The sequence below is a fragment of the Falco punctatus genome (genome assembly GCF_963210335.1).
Source record: "Falco punctatus genome assembly, chromosome: 11".
Classification (NCBI taxonomy): domain Eukaryota; kingdom Metazoa; phylum Chordata; class Aves; order Falconiformes; family Falconidae; genus Falco; species Falco punctatus.
Window position 1 is genome coordinate 24,127,164 of NC_137591.1, and position 25,983 is coordinate 24,153,146.

Below are 25,983 nucleotides of genomic sequence, written 5' to 3' on the forward strand. Positions count from 1 at the left end.
CAATGCAAAAGGGCGACGAAGAAATTAAAGACCAAGTCAAAGCAAGAGGATGAGTACTCCTGTCTTCAGTAAGCAAATGAAAGCTACAAGGCTGTCTAGAGATTTTTTGGTTTCAAGTGTCACAACACCACAAGCAAGTATTATTCTTCTTCTCACTCTTAGATAAAACGTACTAAATTGCAAATTACATTTTAAAAATAAACTAATGCACACAGGAAGAACACATCACTCATAGCAAAGGAATTCAGTTTTAGGTTCTGCATTTGGCCTCCTGTTCTGCAAATGATCTCCATTATTCAGATGACCAATATTTCCAAAGCTCTAAGCAGAAGTAAACAGCCAAATATTAAATACCTCATAATCCTTGCTTTCCAAAAGATTAAAAAGCAGATACATTAATAAAGATGGAGGAGACAGCACACTGAGCTCTGGAAGAGGCAGGCTTATTATTAGTGTCTCAGCAGCTTACAGCCTATACCCTTAGTTCTTTGTATAGTCTCTTTAAGAACCGGTTTTGGGTAACAAAATATGCAAGACTGGTACCATTACATAACTGTGAAGAATTTTGCTAAGAAATATGCTATGCAAAGAACAACAGGCATTCCTTAATTCAGAGAAGTAAGGAGTAGCTAGGGAGATCTGTAACACTATTAGCTTATTAGATGTGGGCATTATTTGAAGGCCTACACAACACATAGGATGCTGCACAAACTATTAAACATATTAAATTCCTTTGAACCACTGCTAACAGTATGACTATTAATAGCATGTTCTTTATTTGCTCAGTTAATGTAGTAATTAAATATTCATGGAAAAGCTCTTCTTAAAATTCCTGACTACTATTCAATTGTGCCTATTGCATTTTGGCTTGAGTATGAAAGGTTTGTTTATGTACATTTGCTCTTCTCTGTCCTTCAAAGGAAGAAAATGGAAACTGAAACTTGAAAAAAAGCTGAGAAAACACAAAGAATGCTCAGTTTTGATTAGTACTGATATGGAGTGAACAGAAGGGGGGGGGGGGGGGGGGGGGGGGGGAAGCTCAGGGCTTGTTACGCATTGCTGACTCTCTCCTTGGCTATGCTGACACTATAGCATTGGTTAAGCCAGTGAGGGCAAAGAAACACTTAAATTCTCTTTGTCCCTTAAGTCAAAGCACTCCTACAAGCCATGAAACTGGCAACTTCTAGTCAATGGTCACTGAAATACATTCAGCAAACACCTTCCACGTCCTACCATGTGCATCAGAACAGGAGTCACTAGGCTGCCTGAAGCAGCAAGGACTTTACCTACTGCAAGACAAAAAATAAAAGACAGCTTCAGCAAAGCACAGAGTCACTAAACAGATGGGAATTTTTATATCATAGAGCCCCAGCTACAGGAATTCCCCAAGTGTAAATGGCAAAAGGCATGGGTAGGAGCTCAGGACAGCATCCTGTTGCAAAGGGCTGGTTTTTGGGTAGCCCTTTGTTCTCTACTAGCAAGACTCAACAAGTTTATTCTGCAGTATCTCTTCAAAAAGAACAGCAATTGGAACATAGTATTAAGTACACAAAGGAGACCAAGATTAGCTATGGGGTTCCTGTGCTTAGTTACCTTTTCAAATGGCTAGCTTTATCTGTCTTACATCCCAAAGTTGCATCCCTAAAATGTTTTTCGCTAAGGACCTCAGTGTTTCCAAAAGGGAACTTGGAAAACAGTCCTGGAGGAGAACAAGAATAGGAGGAAGACAGCAGCAAGGAAATAAAAAGAGCACCAAAGGAAAAGGAACAGGCACACAGTGGAAAAAAAGTTGGGAAAGAAAATCGAAATAGGCCACCAAAGAGAAAGATCCTGGAGGAAAGGCCACTGAAGTAAAAAGAGACTTGACTAGCTAATGATTACATTATGGGAAAACATTAAATAAAAGCCAAACACAAGAAAAGTATGTGTTAACATTTTTATGTTAAAATGCTTCAGGCTAAGCTATTTATGAAACTGTCATTTAAAGTAAGACAGTAGTCACTGTGCTGTAAATTATATTCACAGTTGTGACATGGAATACTGCTTTTCTAAGAGTCAGAACTGTAAAGGATACTAATTTTCTACTTGATGTTTTGTCATTGGTCCTAGCATAGGGTTTCTAACCACTCACATTTCAATTTAGTTGGTGAAATATTAGCAGGGGTATGAAACTGTTTTATAGACACAGAAACCTCAAAACCTACACTTATCTAATGTATTTAGACTTAAGGGGGGGGGACGACGACACGACAGGAACACCCTAAAGCCTACAGCCTATCTGATATGTTGAAACAGCAATATAAATGGAAAGCATCAAATTAGCACTCTGTTTTCATAACCAGAGAAAAAATAAAAATCACATCCACACTCAAACCATAAAAAAAACTTACAGCTAGAGTATGAAACACAGATCTTCACATTGGTGTTAAAGAGAACACCTAACACATTTGTTTCACATTGTTAGCTTGGCACACTAAATTGCTGCTTCCACTCTGTCTTAGTATCTTTTATTCGTGACTGAGCTTGTTTTTTACAAGTCTCTAGTGTTGGTATAATAACACAAGCAAGAAGGCATCTTACTTTGCCTATACCTGTGCAAGGGAAATTAATTTTGGGGTGTAAGGACCCTTATGAAGGTATAGCAAAAGACTTTCATATAGGCTACAGATACAGAATTCACCTGAAGGATCCACATTTTATTTCAGTTCCACTACAGAAACACAATCCCTTTCACTATTTCTACCCCACCCCTAGAAATAAGCACTATTGATCTCATCATCTGAACTGGATCTCCTTTGTGAATAAACTGTGGCCCTAGTGCCCCAGACACAGGCCTTGCAAGGCCAGACCTGGATCTCAACTGTGTAACCCCTTCATGAAGATCTACAGTATGGATTTTTTTAAGGTCACTTTTCAAGTTAGCATGTACTGGCTTGTTCTCTTCTAAGACTTTTCCAAGTCTCAAAAGCTGTCAACACTGAATCCTGCATGGAAATTCAACACAACAGGGGGCAGGCAGGAAATCTTCATAGGATTAGTCAATGTCTATTAAAGTGGAACCTAACCAAAATAACCCCTGTGCTCTTCTATTTCTTAACAGGAGATCATGTATTACGTCTGTTATTTCCAAGAGGAAGGAACAATACTCTTACTAACATTCATTAGTGTTAACATACATGATTCATTAAATACTTCAAATGTTTTCTTGAATTGCACATGAGTAGTCTTTCCCAAGCTCTTACGATACTGGAATAAATTCCTAGCAAGGCTTTAAGGATGTAAATACAGCTGTCTACAACTTGCCAAATACGAATACAGCTGTCCTCTAGTTACCTATTCTAAAAATCCACTGTTCTATTTTTTCTGGTGTGTCACTTCAGGTTTGCAGTTTATTACACCATGCTCTGTGGCAAGGACAGAGATTTCCGATACATTCAGATAACACTTCTCAAGGATTGCAAGTCAAGTAAGTAGAACAGCTAAGTCCAGAAGGCTAAACCACAAACGAGTGGGAATAGTCATGAATGAAGAACAGATTCCAACAATAATTTTACAGGATAGGAAGTGAAAACTCAGTGGTCACAGTGTGTAATGACTACGCTTTTACACTTTGCGATATTCTCTGGAGCATCAACGTACTGACCTGGCACCAAATCTCATCTTTCGTTCACCATGTGTCATACAGTTCAGATCTCAAAAGTTGAGGAATGATGTTAAACTCTTTTAACTGGTCAAACATACACTTGCATGGAGCTTCATCTTTGTTATCAGGCTGAGAAAGTTACATGCTTCTAAAATCTTTATCACCACATATATGCATCTGAGCATTTCCCAGTAACGAGTAGTCTATTAAAAGTTAATTCAGAGTTTGCTTTACTGGTCCCAGATGCTCACAAAATTTTAAGTAGAGCAATGGGTACCAGTTATATCTTCTTTTTCTGCTCAGTAGTAAAAGAAAATGACCCGCTAGAGCATGTCAGAAAGTTTGCCTTGACCTACCAAGCGAGCATCAGGTGTTCCACCTGCATTTCTGTCCTCAGTGAAGCCAAGGCTCAGACCAAGCACTGCCTCTAACAGCCAAATAAACCACGGCAGAAAGCAAAACAGCTCAACCCTTTTAACTATTTAACAAGGTGGGTTTGCCCCACTCTATAGGAGGAGCTTTCTGCCTCATTGCCTTCTATTAAAGAAAACGAAGAGGGTGGCCCTAAAATCTGTATCGCTCTCCATCATGACAGTAAGGAAAAAAGGTCATACAATTTTATAATATGACTATTGTAACTACATAAAATACAGTAAATTGATAGAAAAAGCAGCGGCTACCCTTACATGCCATTCCATTGTTAATGGAAAAATCATTTGTTATCTGAAAGGTTTTTTAATACATGTATTCAGGCGATTTCACCTCTAAAATGTCTTAAACTATAAACTTTCAGCACATATATAAAGATTAAAGCAAAAGAAATTCTAAGTATGATTAAAAATAGGGAATAATGATTGCCCTACGTTATAAATAAATCATTACTAAGTAATCTAATGACTTTATTTACATAGCAATAAAAATTTATTTATCATCAAACCACCTACCTGCAGAAAAACCGCCCCCCAACACATCAAACACCGGGGGGGGGGGGGCGGGGGGGGCGGGGCGGGGAGCAGAAACAGGGCCTCCATCTTTTCCAACCATGAGGCCACTGCACTGGCATGGTGACGATGGGGCACCGCCAGCACACCGGCCACTGCTGGGCGAGAGAGGGCCCAGGAGGAACCGGCTGGGGACAGCCCCGGGGCAGCCGTTGCCCGCGGGGAGGGATGGAGGCCTCCGCCATGGCTGCTCGCCCAGGCTGCCGGCCTTTAGGCCGCACGCTGCCCTTCCCACAGCCACCCGCCCTGCCAAACCTCTCTGACTGCTTCCTGGCGAGCCTGTCAGGACCCATACAGCACAGACAGGCTGAACGCTAGCCAGAATCAAGATGAAAGACTGGACTGGATGCAAAATCCTCCAGCGCCCCAGCAGGCCTCGTACTTCAGAGGTTTATGAAACAACTTCTGAGAAGCCAATAAATTGGCTGGGACAAGACAAGGCCATCCCAAACATCCGCAAACCATAACCTTCCAAAACACCCGGCTCCGCGAGGGGAACCACAGGGCTGTTCATGCCCCCTCACCACCAGAGGCCTCAGCCCAGACACTCATGCTCAGACACACAAGTCCAGACCCTGCTGCCAGCACCACCTACACCTTAGGAGGCTTTGTTGAGAAAGGGAAGCCTAAGGCGCTACAATCCTACAAAAGTTTAATGTTTCCAGCTAACACAGACCAGGTAAAGCAGTATTAGACACAGGTGGGTACTATACTACAGTGTGTTTTGTCAATGAGATTTAAATTCACAACCCCACACAGACCGTGTTTTTAACCAGCACGTGCCTCGCCTCTGAGAACATGTTCTCAAACAGATGGTGTCACCCCAGGACCTGCAGGATCCACACTAAGTACAGAAACTTAGATAATTCGAGTGAAATAAATATATATATATTTCAACCTACAGCGAGGAAAAATGTTTAATACCATTTGTTCCATAAATTCTTACAAGACTTAAAACTGATGCTTTATCTTACATGCTACAGAAAGTCTTTCAGAGGAAAGATGTATTTCAATGATTTCTGGGACAGATTTTAATTTGGTCCAATCATTTGTAGTATTGCATTACCTCTAATGAGAGTTAAAAAGATTTCCAGTATTAATGACATGGCTTTTTGGAAATACTTAAAAGCTACTACACAGACCACACAGAAATTGAAGTTTTGGGGGCTTTTTAAGGGTGGGGGCACAAATCTCACAGAACACACTTTCTAAGTCAGGAAGTATCTCCCACCTTGCTTACTTTGCATAGGTTATCTACCACTTGCATTGGATAACTCTGTTTCCGCACTAGAAAGGACAGCAAATAATTTTCTCTTTATTGGGCCTCTCATATTCTTCCTCAATGTTGCCCCTTTTCAAAGCTGAAAAACCCTTCTTTTTTGATTGAACTGTTCCTTATTGTTTCATACCTTTGAAAACCTCTACCGCCCTTCTCTGCACCTTTCTCATTTTATTACATCCTTGTCAAAACAGGAGACCACAACTAGACAATATGGGAGCACTGTAGCTTATGCAGTAGACTGCAATGGTATAACGAGCCACAATGTATAGTAACATAATGAATGTTTTGGGTGCAAAACAAGCCTCTGCAAAGGCACTTTGCAAAAACCCTTGGGTCCTACATCTTCCACAGATATCTATCGGAACAAATTACTGTACTGAAAAATCTGGTCCAGATGAGGATGAGATACTGAAGTAGATGAAAGAGTGGTTTGATCCATGACTGCAATTCCTGTGATAATCAGGACACAGAAACATTAATAGTTCTCAACTTCCAAAAATTGTGAGGGGAAAATCAGTTAAAATACAATTCTAAAAACATAGAGGCTAATGTCTTTGTACCCACAAACTGTTTTCCACACAGACTCACTCTGAAACGCAGCCAGTGTTAGGCAAACTGCACACCATTTCTTCAGTGACATGTAAGCTTCCTAATTCAGGAATTCAAAGTGAAACAAACATTGATATAATACAAGACTTAAGTTTTAGAACAAATTCTACCATCAGCAACACTAATTTACTACATCAACTTAAAATCAGGTGACTCCTTATGAAGCTGCAGGTTTCCTTCCTTAAGGCGGCTGACAAAAAATGAAAGGTAAACCTGACACAAAATGTTTCAGCTCTGCATCATCATAGGTCCTTGCTGTCCAAAAGGCTGCATTCACTCACCCCAGCTGTCTGCCAAAATGAAATGCATCATTAAAGGCAGCCCAAATTTGTGTGGGAGATGTGTCAAAATGACATAAACACCTACTTCCACTAGCATGAATTAACAGCTGTGATCATCTCAGCAGAGGCAAATGAGTGAATGCTCATGGAAATTCAACTGTCACCTCTATATGTGGCCCATTTGATATCATGGCTGACTCATATTGATGCCTTGCCTCACAGCAACATTTGAGGTACACCAATGAATGGTCCAAAACTTTATTTCAGAGGATGTCAATTTGGAATATCACAAAGTAAAATGTAACTATGAGTGCAGTCTCCTGAGAAGGAAGGATATTTATGAAAAGAAAAAAAAATGTAGAATTAAAATCCTAGAGCACAAGTCAGTATTTATCAGATAGCCCAAAACAATAAAATGGCAAAAAAACCCGAATACTATGAAAGCTCTGCAGCAGAATATAATTTAGAATTATCTGGACTTTCAGCCAATTTGCTACAGTACAATCAGGTTTTTAAATGGAGTACGTGGGCGCCAGTGAGAAGTCTGCATAACTGAACCATACTACGTGCTGAGTCTTCAGATACAAGTATCACATTCTTCTACAATTCAATACAGAAAATTATTCTTAAGTTACTGTAATATAGATGGTTGTTTCAAACAGCTCATTATAACGTACATAAAGGCAGGTTTCAGTAAAAAACGCAACATAACTGTTGAAAGATCTGGTCCTCAGTCTTCAGCAGGTAAAGTCCATGGGAGATCGTACAAGACCACACGTGAAAGCGACCTTTTCAACAAGACAGCAGCATGGAGCTCAAGATGTGGAGCAAGCTTAATGCCTCCCCACACAGTCTCCAGTGTTTTCTCAGATCCCACAATAACTAAACCCTCCAGCAGTGCAAAAGGCAACCAGCATACTGACAAAAAGCTTTTATATTATTGTCTATTGGCAGTTCCTGCAATATAGATTACAAAATCAAGGGGTGCTGGTGAAACAGCTGTAAGGAGCAGGGGGCAGAATGAGTTGTTGTGTATAAGATAGCTCCACTTAAATAACTACCCAGGAGACTCTACTGCCAAATACCTTGCCACCAGATATTTTCACTTTTGCTGTATGATCACCTTGAGAAAAGGTCTACAGAATAATCTAAACAAAATAATAATTCCAATTATAAAAGTACAATGTGCTTTGAGTTCTGCCGCATTATTCCAAGTGTCTGTAGATGATGAACTGTGTTAAGGATCATTTTAAAGTCATTTAAAGAACTCATCCCAGTCTTTATGCTACTAGCTTCCAGCTAAATAACTTCAGAATGACAGTGCACATATATTGGTGACCTCATGAAAAGCAAATTTCCTGAACCACTGTTTAAAACACTTACAGAAGTTATTCCCCATCCCTGAAAGGACTGCGTAAATGGCTACTGTCAGTTTCGTGCTCATATTTTCATTTCTCAAATTTACAAATTATATACACATCGGTGCTGGAAATGTTCTACCATAGAGGGGACCTGGGAACCACTAACATAGGAAGTCCTCATGCGGTGTTCTGCTGGTCTTCTGAACTTAGTGAAGGCAGCTGGATCCTGCCTGTTCTATTTATAAAATTAATCCTATTAAAATCATGAGGTACTCATACACAAAGAACAGATCAATTAAATATTTACTATTTTAGCAACAGTGCATGCTAGCAGGATGCAGAATTTAACTTGGTTTTATAAATACATCCCTATTGTATTTAATAGACTCAACAAAATTAAGTTTAAAAAGGTTCACCAAAATCATAGCAAGATACTGGCTACTAGCATAAATCTACATCAGAAAAAAAATCAGCAGCCACTCTTGTCATAGCTAAAGAAACATCTGCATGAGCAGTAACCTATTACTGGTTTTGGCACTGATGCATACATAAAGGAAAAGTAGCAACATAATGTAGGGACAGTGAAAGCATCTGCCTGTCTGCAAGCCATAGGCAAATATTTTTTAAAACCTATTATACAAAAGAACACATACAAAAGCAATACGAACAGCTGCTATAACATACTTTCAGACCTCTGAACAGACATCAGCTTGCTAAATTGCCTAACAGAACATCACTACAACACAAATGATTCTTTAGGTGTTTTTTCTAAATAACATTGAATACAAACATTGGAGCTAAGCTGTAAGAATGTCTAGGAAGCCCAGATTTTATCTAGGAAACCTAGCTTTACATCTGATTCTGTTTAGTATTATTTTTAGCTGAATAGTCTGTAGAACAATACAATGAAATAAAAAAATACAATATGATCCTGGACGAGTTACTGTCTTCTAAAAGGTATAATAGTTTGGTAAGACAACAAAGCAAGTAGAGATTAGAAAGAATAACAAAATCAATATAAATGCAATTTGTAACTGGGAATTTATAACAACGACAGATCTTCCTCTGCCTCTCTATGGAGATGGTTTTCAGCACAGGACAAGTAATAGGAGTGATTTTCAGACAAGTGGACACAATAATACTGCAAGGCTGACTCTTGCCTTTAAGTCAGATAAGCAGAAGAGCAGCATGGAATCCCTGCAGCAAAAAAACCAAACTCATTCGATTTGTTGAAAGAAGATAATATAGTCTGAACAACTGGACAGAAAAATTATTCAGCAACATCCTTTTGAATGGATCAGAATAAGTGAGACTATGTGAAACAAAGGCAGGAGTGTAAATAGGCAAAACAATTAGAATAGACCCTTGCAACTAGTTTTCTGGCTATATTCTTCAGGAAATATTTGTATTAATATTTGCTTTTTTTTTTCAGAAACCAGCATTTTTCCATTGTGACAATAATAAGCTACCTCTCAATATGTTTAAAAAAATACTAGAAGTTAGTATAAAGAAGGGATCTGAAGTATACAGCCCGATTATTTAACTTTTGCACTGCTCATTTGTTTCTGAATGAACCACAAGAGCAGCTATGTGGGTGTTTTCTATACCAAGGACTGGAAACTCCTAAGTTTGTGACTCATTGTTCCCCAACTGAGAATGGCCGTGCCACACATGACTGACCAAACTGACTGATCCTCTGAACTTGACTCACAGGTCTACCAAACCTCTGTTGAGATCCCCTACCAGCCAGAGGCCACCCCATCAGGAGGAGAGCATCTCCATGTGTATTCTCAGCAAACCCTCCCACGGCGGCCACCCTGCTCAAGCCTTCCCACCTGCTTCAGAAGTCTCCTCCAGGTAGCAAGGGGTAGCAGTCTAACCTGTGGAGGCAAAAGTTATCCAAACACCTGCTAAATGCATACACTGCCAGCGATAAGCAATGCAAACTGAAGTTCATAGAAGTCTGTTCTCTGTAATTCACAGAGAAAATTGCTCTGGAAGGATGGCAGGGGGACTAAAAAGCTGTCCACCTTCTGTATTACTTTTTACTATGTCTGCCCTATCCACTTACGACAGCAACACCACAATTAAGAGATGCAACTACTCCACACACAATTTATTTTTTAAGTAAAAAACAAGCAAAACCATCAACTAGATATCAGGAGTAATATTTACCAGTCTATGTAAGCAATAAATGATTCATGTAACAACAGTTTAACTTAATTTTTTTGTAAATCACTAGATCTAACCAGCAGGAAGTAATTTCAGCCTCAACAGATTTTAAACTTTTAAACTTCAAAGCACATTTTTGGGGGAGATCAATTAGCATGATTGCTACTGAAAAGCAGACTGAAAATAATGGACTTGAGGTCAACCCTGTAATGTCAGCAGAGAGTTAGAGTACAAAACAAGTCTTAGATGCTCTGGTCCAAATGAAATTCCCTCTTTAACACCAGTATGCCTTGCCACTGGAGGGTATTTCTGATATTTCTTTTTTGACAGCAGCAGAGAACTAGTAAAAAAATAAGTTGTCCTATCTCCATCTCTATTAAAGCAAGTCAAGTTACTGCCAAGTCTGTTAAATGTGGTAATTTCTTGAATGCAATAGAGGATGTTGAAGAACATGCATAGGAAATCCAAGGACCTCCTAACAACACAGAAATCACTTCTCCTTTTTGTCAGCCACTCCTGTTTTGAAAACTTTAAGTTTGATGATTAAAAACTCATATCCATTTCAAAGCCGGCCAGGGGCAGGGGAGGTGGGAAGGAAACATCTGCCATTCATTTATTTGTTCCTTCTAATTCTTGGAAGACTTCTACCTCCAAAGAAGGTTTTAATCATCCTAAGGCAATTAACAGCGTGTTATCATTAATACTAGGGGAGCAGACGTAACAGAAATAATTTTTCTAATGTTGATAGAAAAACCCACAAAGTATTTGGTCATCATGCATCTTTCCAGTGAATCTGTAGCTGCCCAAGATCTCTAGTTTACTTTCCCCTCGGGACATTAACAAACTTTCAATCAATAATATTTCCAAAAAAGAAAAAAAAAAAATCAGACACAGACTAGGGTACAACATTACTTCCCAACATGCAGAAATACCTTCACAATGTCATAGACCACATCTAACATGTTTGTTTACAGGAAAAGGGACTCCTAAAAATGAGAAAATTCCACAGAAGCAAGCATCAGGAATTCACTGAAACAGGCCGTATGTGTAGGTGATACAGGAGGGGCAGCATCCCCATAAGAGAAGGAAAACAGCATATTCATTCCTGTCCTGCACAGAGACTTATAAGACTAAACACATCAATAAATGAATACAGAGACATGGTAATAATTGGAAAATAATATGACTAAATTGAAGAGTACAACAAATTTTAAAAGGAATTTCCCTAGTCGAAAATCAGTCTCACAACTACAAAAACTGAGTAAAGTTGAAGGAAACATAAAAGAGTGGGCCAGACTTCAGAGTGGAAAACTTTAATGATGGAAAGCATCAATGCAGCTAAAAAACTACGCAAAAGCCACCTCCTTCCCAGAAGCATATTTCAGTTCTGAAGGGACATGTGAGGAAAATTATTCTGAAGTTAAAGGATCCAATACTGAAGTAAAATAACCACTGACCCTGATTAAGTTTTCATCAGTATCTCATCATGAAACAAATACTTTAAAATTGCTCTAGTGCTTCAAATTATATGAAACCATGAAATTGGCCAGCATAGTAGGATAAATATCACAGTAATTATTCAAATACATGTTCTCCATTAAGCCTGGAACTGCATGACAGAATTGTGATTTAGTCCCATGAGAATGCTTCACCATCACATGGGGAGAAATTATGTGAACCAATGAAGACAATAGATGCTTGTTTACAGGACATTTACTGACCATCTATACCTTGACTCTACTGAGCTTTCAATTACAGCACATCCACAGACTTCAGTGGAATCACCAGCTGGACATCGCCACTTTCTCTGCCTGCAATGCTTACGAATTATACCATGCCTATAAAGACTGTCTGTCCACAGAAAGCAAGCAAGTAAAACTCCAGAAACCCGAAGAAACAAATTGTAGCTGAATAAAATAGAGTTTCTAAGTAATCTCTGATAAAATTTTCTTTAATTTCCATCTAACCTGATTTATAGTTGCTACTAGCTACCAACATAATCCCTCAGGGACACCACGATACTGCAAGTGCAAATCTCACAACATAGACACTTATTGTAGCGGTTGTTTTGCCTTGAATATAAATAGTTCTCTCACCTCCAGCCTGGGAAGCAGAAATAAAATTATGACATCTATCAGCCCCTGAACAGTGAGTGGAGCTCAGCGGATAAAGAAAGAAACCATGGAGACTGATGCCTAACACAAGGGAGCTGCATGATGAGCACACTGGCTAGCAGGGCTGGGTATTTCCGCCTTGCAAGCAACATAGATAATCAATCTGTGAAGTGCTTAAAAATAACTAACATTCCCATCCCCACATGCTCTCCCTCAGGACTCAACCCTAGAAAAATATTGCTCAAGCAATGCCATGGTGGCACAAACCTTCAGAGTTTGGTGGGAAGGGCAGGAATCAAGTGACACTGCCTTTGAAAAGAACAAGTTTTCCAGCATCAGCGGCTGGTTGACCCTGCAGACTCCCAGAACTAGCTTTCACCCTCACCACTTCCCACTAGAGTGAGCTGCCCCATCACCTGTAGCAAGCAGCAGAACAGTTTTTTGGGGGGACATGTTGGAAACCTCTGACTGCAATAGGAAGGAGACATAATTTTTTATAATAATGGACAAAAAGCAAAGCAATGACCATTTACAAAAAGTTGTGACTTAAAAGCAGCTTAAAATAGACCAACATGCGATCGCTGTTCAAGTGCTGACTGGTCCCTTGAAATCCCTGTGTTTGCTGGTCCTAAAAATGTAACTTCTACTCAAGCCTTCCTGCCCAGCGCTCTCACCTAGGCGGGAAGCAGCTTCCGGAGGAGACGTGCCCTCATCCATGTAGGAAACATATTTCAGAGGATCTGCAGAGGGATGAGGCCAACAGGAACAGTGAAGACAACAGAGCAGGGAAAACAGCCAAAAGGAAGAAAGAGCATCAGGAAAGAAGTGAAAGAGGAAACAGATGCACTGGAGGGAGAAGAAAATACCAGAGCGAGGGGGAAGGCAAATGGAGAAGGTGAAAGTAATATAGTCCAGACTGAGAGGAGAAAGCACGAGCACAGAACAAGCTGCAGAACTGAGATGAGTCAAAATGAGGGAGAAGTAGAGACAAGAAGGAGAGAAGAGGAGGGGAGAGCCCAAACCTGTCAGAGCAATACTTACTAATCAGAGAGCAGCCTGGGTTTCTGATAGATAAATAAGATCAAGCCACACAAGTCAAGGCAGAAAAATGTAAGAAACAGGGAAAACTGAAAAGAGGTTGTCACCTCATTTGAAAAGAGCTGACAGGAAAGTGTAATATCATACAGAAATCCTAACATTTCAAAATCTGCTGCTTTTTCAAATCAAGATGAAAGGCATTTTAATTTCATTAAACTTTAACATGACTTTATTGAAACACCAGATTTTGAGGTCAAACTCTAAAAATATTCAGCACAAAACAGGAAAAGGTAAATACTACTGCATTTCTTTTCCAAACATTTTAAAGAACATCTCCCAAGAATGGCGTTCCTGCAAAACCTTTTGAGGAATAGTTTTCCTGTATAACTGCTCCACCATGAATTTTACAAACAGCATGAGGTAAAAACACTGTTCCTCACTGGAATGAACAAGAGACATCACTTAGGAGTCTTATTTCCAAACTTAAGTGGGTTAGCAAAACATATTTGTGGTCCTGCATGTTGAACCACAAATTCTGAAACTACCTTTAAGACTTAGAGAGCCATTCCCCACACCTGCCCTCCTACAGCATGGAAATGGAGATGAGTTCTAAGCCATAAAGACCATGTCCTTAATTAATATGATAACCACCATCAGGAAACCTACACAGAGAAACCCCACCAGAACACCAGCTCTGCCCCAAAGGAGAACATCTCAGCCTTCCTTCGCCGCTAGTCAGAGGCCACATGCATTCATGGCCACTGTTATACTACTGATGGAAGAAGGATCTACTCCTCAGGCCTATTCCTAGTGAGGTGACCTAAGAGACAATGTTCTAAAATACATTTCCTTCCTGTTTCAGAAGGTGTTTTTTTTTTTTATTAACAGGGTTTTTTTCTTATGTTTCTCCCATTGGCCATGGCAAACAATTTACAATTTCTTTTTTTTAAAAAAAAAAAAAACACCACCCTCCAAGGATACTTGTCATTATAACCAGGAATACCACAGATAACTGCAAAAGATATTTTTTTTCATAATAGTTACATATTTTTATATATAATATTTATATATAGTTAAATAATTTTTAACACTAGAGAATAATTCACATTACATTTATTACTGCTAGAGCTCTGTGCTCTTGAAATAGTGCGATATGCTATGGGACTTACAAGCTACAAAAACCCAAATTCTCAGAAAAGAGAATGCAGATAGTTTAAATTAAGCAGATTCCCCAGGGTCCCATGAATCTAAGCAATTATAGCTAGAAAGACACACAAATTTGAAATATGCACCAGTCTGCTGCTCAAGAGTTTCTCATGAAGAGCAGCCCCCCTGTTCTCAGCATGGCTCAGCCATTCCTGCATCGCACCCTCTCCCATCACCATGTCTGCATTCGCATGCAAATCACAGGTCCCAGTCAGCAAAGGCTTTCATCTCAACTAATCAATTTACCAGGGTCTTCCGCAGGAAGAGAAATCTTTAGGACTCCGATACAACTATAGAGGCATTCCAATAGGATTACTGGAGTAATTTCTGTAACTCTTCATAAAACCTGCAACAGCACAGAGACAGTAGCTACAAGCCTTTTCTAAGGCACAGTCCTTCTAACCAGCAATATTGCTTAAAGGCATCACTGAGAACAACAAATGTGGAGTTAAATCTCAGGTTTTACAAAGATTGCCATCTGTTCAGCATATTTTACAGTGAAATCAGCAGCCTCAGCACAATCCACATAGAAGATGCATCACCATATTCAGTGTTGCCAGCCACAAGTGCAAACTGAATGAACACAGACCCTGAATAACTTTCTCATGACTACTTGTAGCGATTCACACCAAGCCACAGCAGTAGGCAAATTCATGCTGCCCTTTGTGATGGATAAAAAGAAGATCAGGACACAACAGGGACAAGCAGAACTCAAAAGGCTTGGGTGAAACCCATTCAGGACTCACATGAAACCTCAGGACATTTACACACCTGGTAAAGATCACTTAAGGTTTTAACATATTCTCCACTTTTAAAAATGTTCTGGGAATTCCCTAGAATCAAACAGCCCTAAGAGGACACACTCACATCCCAAACAAGCCCTCTGCACCAGACAAAGTCCAAAAACCATTACTTCATATCAAGCATCCCAAAACCTAAGCAAGATCCGCAAAAAAAAAAAAAAAAAAAAAAGGAAGGTGGGAAAATCAAAGCTCAGCAGGAATTTTCAATATTTAAAAATAAACAATTGCCAGCTCAGAGTAGTATGAGATACAACCTCAAACCCTACATCGCTCTGTGCACACACTGAAAGGGTAAACCACTAAAAGAAAGTGAAACTTAAATGTTTCCTTACACAACTTGGTGCAATTTAGCAAAACTAGTACTGCTCTGAAATGCAAAACTTGAACTGCCAAGTAGTGTGAACAGGTTTTCAAAATAGCTGCCTAAATACCAGTGTGGTTTTTTTAAAGCTTGGCAGAAATCCCCTTTTAACCAACCAGACATCAACTGACCATGAGCCCAAAGGCATCAACCAGCAAGGGCACTTCAGGGAGTCTCAGCCTTTCTATTTTGAGAGTAAAAGAAGGTACAGGCAACAGCAACTGTTCAAACATTCTCTCTGGTGTTTCCTACTTTTTACTTATTCTCCAGGAAAAAGAAATTTAAAGCTTGAGCTAAATACAACTGATAAGTGTTTACCCTGACTTACAGTTCACATGGTAGGGCTATATGCAATCACCATACTTCCATCCAGAGACACCTAAAATCTGACAGGTACCTACGTGCAGTGAAGGTGTGCTCCTCCATCTACCATCTCTGTACTGGAATCAGACATATTTAATTACAGATCCTGAGGAAGTCAGAGGGAAAAACAACACGGCCCTCATGGCCTTGTATCAACTGATGTAAGGCATCACTGCTACATGGGGTAGTAGTTGGTGGGAATTTGAAGTCAGTCACTGGAACACGTAAGTATAATTTAAATCTTGACTACCAACAAAGCATAACGAACTACACAGGCCACAATAATGCTGTCATTATTACTCTATTAATTTAGTTTGGGCATACAAAATAATGCCCAAATGCTAAAATTTCTTTTTAGCATCAAATGTCCTACACAACAATGAAGTGAGGCTGCTTTGACAGACAAAATTTTCAAGGGCTGAGCTTTAATCATTCTGCTTTAGTTGACTATAAGACTCCTTTCTGTGTAGAAATTATGTGAATGCAGGAATAAGCAGAGGTACAAAGTATCCTAAACATAGATTATACATTACATACCCTTATAGAACTCAGAAACAAACAGGTAAACTTGATGGTATCAAGGATTAAAGGGCACATCTAAGGATTTTGGAAATATGAATCATCTTGCCCCGCTAAACTACACCAGTTAAAAAAATGCCTTAAGAAATGTTTTTTGTTTTGCATTTTTTTCAGAAACCATTATAACAATGTCAAATACACATTTTGTTTCTTTTGCAAAGAAATCATATTTTATGTATCATTCAAAATAACTTTCAAGTGATTTTTAGAGGGATAAAACTAGTGAAAAATAGGTAATGACAGATTAACTGAATCTCTACTAACCAATTATAAAATAAAATTCTGATTGAAAGCAAAGGCAATTTACAGGCCTAAAATATTTCAGATTGTAGTACAATTCAAGACAGCTGAACTTTAAAAATAATACATCTTCCTCTGTACGCAGAGACACCCATGTAATGCAGGGCATGAGCCAGGACTTCCCTGCCTGCGACAGGCAGTGATGCACTTGGGTCTGGAGGCGATCTCCCGGGGCACACGGCAGGCATACAGAGGGGAGCACGCTCCAGCAGGTTTCCTTTGCAGCCACAGGCACTTGTTCCATTCCCATCTAGGTCAGCTACTGGTCAAGGAGCCAACATCACTTCACCAGAAGTCTCTTTCCCTGCCCGTCTCTATTTTACCACTTTCAAAGTGTGTTCTCAAAGTCCTTCCTGCCCATGCCTCTCACCATCCTGCTAGCTGCTGCTCCCAGTTAACCCTCCTCCCCAACAGCCACACGTGCCAAGCTCGGGCTCAGCTACGCCAGGACCTGCCAGGTCCCCACCGATATGGCCATGACATACACACCACCACGCTCCGCCACGCTCCTCCGGGGTCCTCCCCATCACCCCTTAACCACCAGCAGCTGCCTTGCCTCGTACATTGCAGCCCTTGCCTTACCCTCTGTACTTCCTTCTTTACACCTAAGATTCAATCTTTACACCGACAATTTCATGAACTCTTTTGACCTTCAAAGGAGAGGGGGAAAAGAATGTGTGCAAAAATTCTAAGATCCTCTGTCTCACTAGTGCGCAAATTGCACCAGCGTATTGCACTAACCCATCCAGATGTGCAGTGCTGCAGCCTGGTAAATAGCCTCCTGGACCTCACCGTCCCAAGACAGTACGTTGTAACTAAGAGCAACACGCCAGAATTAAACAACAATGCCACTGTCATTACAGAATAACAGCATATCCAAGACTGGTTTTCTGTACTTACCTCGGGATAAATCTTAAATTGATTTTTCCTGCCCTCTCTCTAAACCCTTAAGTGTCTTGCTTTCTGACCTCCCCCCTTCAATCCAGCTTCCCAACTTCTGACCATTCACTCTACCTCATATTTGTTTGATTGTTTCCTCCTACTTCCCATATATTCTTCTTATATATCCTTCTCTCTCCCCTTGAGCCCTCTTGATTTATTAGTTTCTTTCCATAAGCAGTCCTTCAACTTGCCAGTATCACAGGTCTCCCACCTTTGTCAGACAAGCCTCAGAAAATAACTCTGCTTCTCCCACATGATACAGCAGCATGCCATACACAGACATTAATTTAAATTATCCACTGCTGGCATACACTATAGCCTCTGTGAGAAACCAGTATAAATATTTATCCTGATAACGCATTAGACAGCTTCCAGCATACTAAGAGCTTGTGCAGGAGGGGACATTTGAGACAATTCTTGGCAAGGTACATATGCTGCATTTAATAACTGTATGATAAATATAGCATGCAAAATAAGCTTTACAGTACAGTGCAACTGCAGTTTTCCTTCCCCCCCCAACCAAAGAGTCAATATGAATCAATTAAAAAAAAATATCAATACATCAGTTTTCAAATACTATTTTCTCCACCTTCTTAAGGCAGGAAGAATTACCTAAAAAAACTGGGTCACTATTTTATCAGTTGCTTTTCTTAGCACAAAACATAGAGGTCATATTAAGGGTTTGTTTTGAACAAATGTCTGTTCAAAATATTTTACCAAGTCCAACATGTGTAAGATATGCACATGTGCACGTAACATATATATATATTATCCATAAAAGATACATTTATCTATATCTTATAGCCAACACAGTTTTCATTTAGATGAATAACAGAAATGAAGTTAAATGTGGTAAAGACATTTAGTGGAATAAGTACCAGCAAGTAAGCAAAGAGATTGAAAATAACTGAAAATTCAAAAATTATTTTACAAATAATTATATGGAATATATACACTCAGGTTTTAAAAATTCAAAAAGATGGGGTTTTTTTGAACACATCTCTTCTTTCTACACACTGATAAAAACTGAACCAGTTCCCAAACTCTTGTTCAAGCCCAAAAAGTTTTGCAGTTTCAGAAAAAAATGTATTAATCTAAATGTATCTTTCTGGTACTTTCTTAACTTAATAACCTAGCACCTAACATAACAAGCAAACACAGAGTAAGAGTTATTTTGCACACCAGTTCTCTCAAAGATCTCTCTGTCCAAGGAAAACAGGTTACTGATATCCCATGACTCCTGGGAAGGGCCACAAACACCAATCTGAATCTCTTTCATTTTCTCATTTAGCTCACCTGGTCCCTCCTAAGATCCAAGGCCTAAATGACATCATTATGCACAGAGCTCAGCACATCCACTCACATCCCACTCCTCTTTTAGATAAGATGCCGAGTCAAGAGGCAATTCCCATTTCCTCCTTTGCAGAGCCACATGGCATATTAAGTTTGATACCCTGACGTTTGGCACATGAGAGCTAAGCTAAAATTTGGAAGGGGGGTGGGGGTGGGGGGTGAAAGTGCCATGACTGTGGGGAGGCACACATGAGGGAAAGCACAGGGAAACGTACCCACCTGCGGGAAGCTTGCATAGGTAGGATGGTGGGATGCACGCTCACCGAGTTAGGAGCAGAAGATCATGGTTCCCTTTGATGGGGAAGCTCCAAGCCAAGGGCAGGATAAGAGGAAACGGAGAGGTATGCCTTTCAGCACACCCACATCCTGAGGCTACCTGATACCACTGTAACCAAGAAAAATAAACTCGCACTCAAAAGCTCAGTTGCCACTCAAAAATATAATGTGGATGACAAAGATAATGAACTTCCTTTAGACTACATGGCTACTCCAAAAAAAGTAACTCCCTAAAATTAGAAAACATTTGAACTTTGTATTAAAAGTGAGGGATATTTTGTTTATTTTTATTAGAATAATAGGAAACAGTTATTTTTAATATTTAATCTATGTCAGCATCCCCTTTAGTAAACTCCCATGCCAGCACTGAATTAAGCGCAGTCTTCCTGTTCAGCAATCTCTCACAAGTTAACCAAATGCCTTGCAAAAACCATTTCAAAACCAGTTTGCAAAGTACTAAAGATAAGCATTAAACAGATGACATCTTCTGCAAATCCATTGTAATCCATTGGTTTAGGCTTTATACTTCTGGTGATAAATTACTTAAATTCTTGTATGTTTATGATTAAATATTAGGATCAGTAATCTCTGTTATGGATCACTTCTATTTGTATTATTTTCACCAGCCTAAACTAGCCAAGAGGAGGCATCTGACGGAAGTGAATTGCTACAGTGAACAGCTCCCATGAAAGATGCAGATGCTGAGCTACAACTCTCCATCCTCCATCTCACTGTCACCAAGCACGGATGTTACACTTCAGGGGTAGGGGAAACCCTACAAATCACTAGCATACCAGTTACATCTCTGCAATTCCTTTAGTAGATTCCCTCTTCAGCTCCATTCCCACTAGCTGCAAGGTTTAGTGCTTCTTCACATGGTGCCTGCAAATAAGACTACTTTCAAAACAGCAACACTCGAGCCTGAAACAGGCAGTCTCCCCTATAGTTAAAGGCCAAATGACATTATTTCATCCAATTTCCAAATTTCGTTTTCTGGTGGCACATGCGCTGGTTGAAAATAACAATCAATGTTACCACCTTACAGGAGGTCAAACAGCAAAGTGGTTTTGGGCCTTGCCACAAGAGCAATTAGTAGAGGCAACACTCTCCTGTTCTGTTCAGTCACCGGGGGGGGGGGGGAACCTGGACATAAATGTCCCTGAACCCAAGCGTTTCCAACCTCATACAAAGCCCATGTGCAATTTTTCACAGGGCACCCAGCACTGAGACGTGCCAGCTTCTCAGACAGGAGCCAGGCAGCATTCAGCTGGCAACCTGGAGGTCTAAGCTTCATCAGGGCAAAGCAACAACACTCCTCACCCTTTACATATGCAAGGTTTATACTTTCACATCTGAGGCTTACTTTCTGGAAAGCATAACTGACTGAATCGGCTTCTGTTCTTCAAAGGACAACTTCCACTAACCAAATATAAATTTTTCATAAACACACAGTAATGCAGATGAAAACAGCCAGCATTCAAATAGCTCCTAAACCCAATGTTTTGTAATCTAAAACCACAAAGACACTTCTTTTACACAGGCATTGTTATCTCCAAAAAGGTAGGGGCGCTGAATCCACAGATTTCAAATACATAAAACAGCCCACACACAAGAACAGCTGTGACACAAGGTGCGTGGCCGGCGGTGGGACAAAGGCACGCAGTTCCCGTGCTAGCCATAAAAAACAACATACCCACTGCCATTTGGCCAAGCACGTGTCTGTGCTGCAATGCTGAGCACCACCAGTCTCAGTTTCTATTCCTGCCCCCAAGGGCCAGCAGCAGCCGGGTGCTTACAAAGCAAAGCAACAGTGCTTCTGTTTGACTGAACAAGGCTCCGCCAAAAAGCAGCATCTGAAGCAGCAGCATCAGTCACAATCCCTCTACATTTCTGATGTAGTTTATAAGGGGTTACCAAAGTCTACTGAGCAAAGCTGATGAGCATCACTGACATCTGATGTGCCACATTCATTCTGAAAAAAATAAATATGTAACGAAATGGAAAAGACACTACTCTTTAGTGTCAGAGGCCTGACATCTACTCCCAGGTCTGCCTGAAGCACCATCTCTCACTTTCCTGTTCTTTGGCACTGCTACACTTATAACTAACCCCCAAGACATGAAAACTTTGTTCATAAAGGCCTGACAAATGTCAACGGCAGTACAAGACAAAGCTAAAATCACACAGTCTGCCTTCCACAAGGCCCATTCGTGAAACCTTCAGCCACCCTTTTCATTCTGGTTTTATTGCTCAAAAACCTGTGCAGTAAGAATCCCCTGAGCCATTCTAAGATTTTGCAGCAGAACACAACATCAGATCAGGGAGTACAGGAGCTGCAGCTCTATTCTAGAAGATGACAGATAAGGGCCACATGAGGTTCAAATGGTTCAGCTAACCAGCGCAGACACAGCAGCATATTGAGGCAGACTAAGCAGTTGGTGGCCAAGATGACTTCCATCCTAAGGCCCACTCTGCTCTGGCACCCCATGCCTCTGATGTCTGCAGGTCACTAGCCCGCAAGGAACAGGAGAGTTAACTAGTGTTTCTATGAGACCCCGAGATCCTATCATGCAGCAAACTTATTAGCTTACTGACAAGTATTATTCTGACAAAACTCACAATTTAGAGTTCATCTCCAAGTAGATTTCTCCAAATAATAATCTTCAGGCTTCTGAGACTTCAGCATTATTGCTAAGTGCTTTTTGCAGCCTTAGCAACAAACTACAAGCAACTTGCAGAATTTCAACCTGCTGCATTTTTAATAACAATATCTGAAATTTTCACTGAGTGATCCTCTCCAGCAGAAATATCTCCCCCAAGAGGCTTTTCATTAAACCCCACAGAAACTCATTAGGATGGCCAACTCTTGATCTCACAGAAAACAAAGGTAACATTCCCAGTAAACTTAATGCTGTGGAGAGTTATTCATTATAGGTTTTGATCCAGCAACAGTTTCCTCAATTTCAAGGGTGAAATCAGTGTAGGGCAGAAATGCACCAGTGGACAGAACAGTCTGCAGCAGGTTCCTCAGGCACAGAGGAGGAGGCAATTGTCATAGCTGTGAAACAATTCCAGTAGCTACACCAGACATTTATAAAGCTCGAGTTCAAAATACGCATTATAAGTAATCCAAGATCTACAGTTATAATCATTGTTCAAACACACTGTGAGAAATAAATATTAATCTATTCCCAAACCTGCTCTAAGAAAGATGACAGCAGAGTGTTTTGATACTTATTTTCAGTAGACAGAAGGAGACCACCACGGTTTTAATTCATCAAAAATAAAATTAAGTAATACTGGTCCAGACAAGCAACAATAATCTCTAACTGAAGTTGATTCAATGAGTTAGCTATTCAGAAAATACTGTGTGATATCATGAGGACACCTTTCTAGTTCATTAAAAAAAAAAGAATATGTTTTCATACTTTATATCCATTCTAAGCAGGGCAAGAAACCATTTCCAACAGTTCATGTGCAAAGTATTTTTAGTACTGCAAGCTCAACTGAAAAAAAAAGGTCAGTTTGGAAGCAATCAGTCTAACTATAATGAAAATATAAACCAGGGCTCCGGCACAGTTTAGCAAGTCCTGAAACTCACTGCGTCCGAACGGTGCAGAGAGAGAACTTATCCAGATGTCCTCCATTCGGAGAAGCCCACCCTCTGCATCTCTCCATCGCTCAGATACAGGACTGCCTCCGCATGTGCAATGCAAGCAGGCACTGGAGCTCTCGGGTCCCAGGGGACAGCCTGTAGACCATCCACGGCTAGTACAAGGGTCTGCGAGTTTTTGGTCTGATAGCTGAAATACACCTGACACTTTTTTCCCTTTTTTGCACGGAGGGTTTACAGAAAACGTCCCCGTGGTAGTAAAACATAGCTTTATATATATATATAAAGAAATTGTAAAGAAAGGAAATAACCGGCTTTGCAGGTAAATATGGACAAAGAACGTTCTTCCCAAAAGCCTAATTGTCTACTGCCGCTTTTCGCCGGTGTCCTGAGAGTGAACGGCGATTTTTATTCCTGCGAAGCCAAAGCATGATCCCGGGGCTGAGGCGTTACAATGTTTCAGTTTCTCAACGCTGCAAAACACACGAAAGGCTCACAAGTTCAGCGTCCCCCCGCCATCTGCCCGGGGAAGCCGTAGGTGTGCGCGGCGCAGCCACAGGCAGCCATGCACGGATGTGTGTGTGACTATACAGCCCCTTCTCACTTGCCTTATTCATCTCATCTCAGTATCTGACACCAGCTGTGCAGGGCACAGGGACAAAACATCTGTCCCAACTAAAAAAAACCCGCATTTAAAAGGAGATTGGTTTGGAATTAAGCTTCATTATCAGTTAACCACAACAGCAATTTAAAAAGGTAAATACAAAAGGGTCCAAACAAAAGGAGCTAGCACAGCACAGGCAACCAGCTCTCAGGAGCGCGGTTTTCCGTCGCTGGTCACTCTTGAGCGCTCGGCCCCGCGGGTCGCGCAGGGATGCGGAGGCCAGCTGGCCAGTGCTGCCGGGGCCCCGCTCGCCCTGCAGCCCCCTGGGCCGCCCCTGTGCCGGTCGGGGCAGGCTCCGCTCCGCTCCCGCCGCGCTCCCCAGCTCCCGATGCCCTCGCCCTCCCGGTCTCCCTCCCCCTCGCGTACCCAGGTGTAACCAGAGAAACTAGAAGCCAGAGGTCAGTCTCCATCCCAAACTCCTCGTACCAGATCGTAACGCACAGAGAGACGCCGCGCTGCTGGCCCTGGAGCTGCTGCCGCTGCCGGGACCTTCTCCTCAGCGCGGCCGCCCCGACGTGAGGGGCCCGAGCGGCTCCCGGCGGGGGCTCGGCCAAGCTCCCCCCAGCCGCCCCCCGCTGCGGGCTCCGAGCCCTCACGGGGGTTTGGGAGCCGAGAGCCCGGAGCTCCGCTCGCGCCCCCTCCCACCGCCCGGGAGGCGCCGAGCCCGGGCGGCCGCCGGGCGAAGGGAAGGAGCCCGGCGGGGCTCAGACCGGCGGCCGCCCCAGCTCAGCCCACGGCCCAGCGGGAGCGGGCCCGCCCGCGCGGCGGCAGCGGGGACCTGCGGCGGGGACTGCGCGGGGGCTCCGCGCTGCCCGCACCCCGCGCTGCCCGCACCCCGCAGACAAAGCGCGCGGAGACCCCGCGCCGGGCGGGCAGAGGGGCCGCACCTGGGACATCTGCGGGCGCAGGTTGATCTCCTTGAGGTTGATGGAGTGGCTGCGCAGGTTGTTGAGGAGCTGGCAGAGCAGGACGCCGTCGCGCAGCGTCTGCGCCAGGTCGAAGACCTGGGCCGTGTCCCAGGTCACCCGGTGGTTGGGCGGCAGCACCTTGCAGCTGATCAGCCACTGCCCGCACTGCTTCCAGGGCTCCATCCCCGCCACCGCGCCGCGATGCTGCGGCCGCGGCGGCTCCTGCTGCGCCCTCCCGCCGCCGCCGCGGCCGGCCCGGCCCGCCCCGCCCCGTGTCCGCGCCCGCCCCGCCCCGGGAGGCGGCACCGGCGGGTCCCGGCCGCCCCCGCCTCGCTCAGCGCCTGCGGAGGCGGCCGTGCCGGGCCCGTCCCGCCCGCGGAGCGGCTCTGCCCGGTGGCTCCCGCAGCGCCGCCGGGGCGGGGCCGGGCCCTTTATTTTCGCTCTTCGATCCGTTCGCTGGGGGCGAGTGCTCGGGGGTCCCGGCCGCGGGCTCCGCACAGGTGCCCCAGCTCCTGCTGGAAATGACAGAGAACGCCCCACGGCACAGGTCACTGTCCCCTCCGCTCTCCCCTGAAGCTTTCTGCATTAACTCTTGAATTTTGTCTGCGCTTTAAATAACGTTGAAGAAAAAAAAAATAATAACGTGATACCTTCCAATATGCATTCAAGCAACTTCAAATAAAAAATATGCAAGTCATTTGACATTTCTAAAGGTGACAAACTCCAAAAATAAACCCTACAAACACCCAAGTTCACAATGCCTTCCGCACCTCAAAAGCTAGCATTTCCTTTGGATTGCTGATACAGTGCTGAAAACTTCCTTTCTCAGAAATAAATTTTTAAAAAGTCACTTAAAATGATATAAAAACTGGTTTTCTCCTCATTAAAATACTTTTTTTAAAAAAAACAGAGAACACTGGAAGTACTATTAATGTGTAAAGGGGGGTGGGGGGTGATCCACAGTCCAGGGTGAGAAAGCTGCCTAACAGCAAAACACTTAACATAATTATTCAAGATAGTCTACAACTGTTCCCGGTTTTCACATCTCCTCTGTTAAAAGCCTGACATTTACTGCTTTCTGAGCTCAGAATAATCCCACAAATGCTTTTTATAA

At 42.1% G+C, this 25,983-nt stretch overlaps 1 protein-coding gene across 2 annotated transcripts in view; it reads right to left on the reverse strand.

The window, feature by feature from the left end:
• Positions 1-25,179, reverse strand: part of VAV3 (vav guanine nucleotide exchange factor 3) — a 173,102-nt gene extending 147,923 nt beyond the window's left edge. Inside the window, exon 1 of one of the 2 annotated variants that reach the window (XM_080407185.1) lies at positions 24,849-25,179. In XM_080407185.1, coding sequence (XP_080263311.1) covers positions 24,849-25,052 — 204 coding nt within the window. In that variant the 5' untranslated portion in view covers positions 25,053-25,179. The remainder of the gene's footprint in view (positions 1-24,848) is intronic. The other variant, XM_080407184.1, reaches the window with a different exon arrangement.
• Positions 25,180-25,983: the final 804 nt, after the last annotated feature.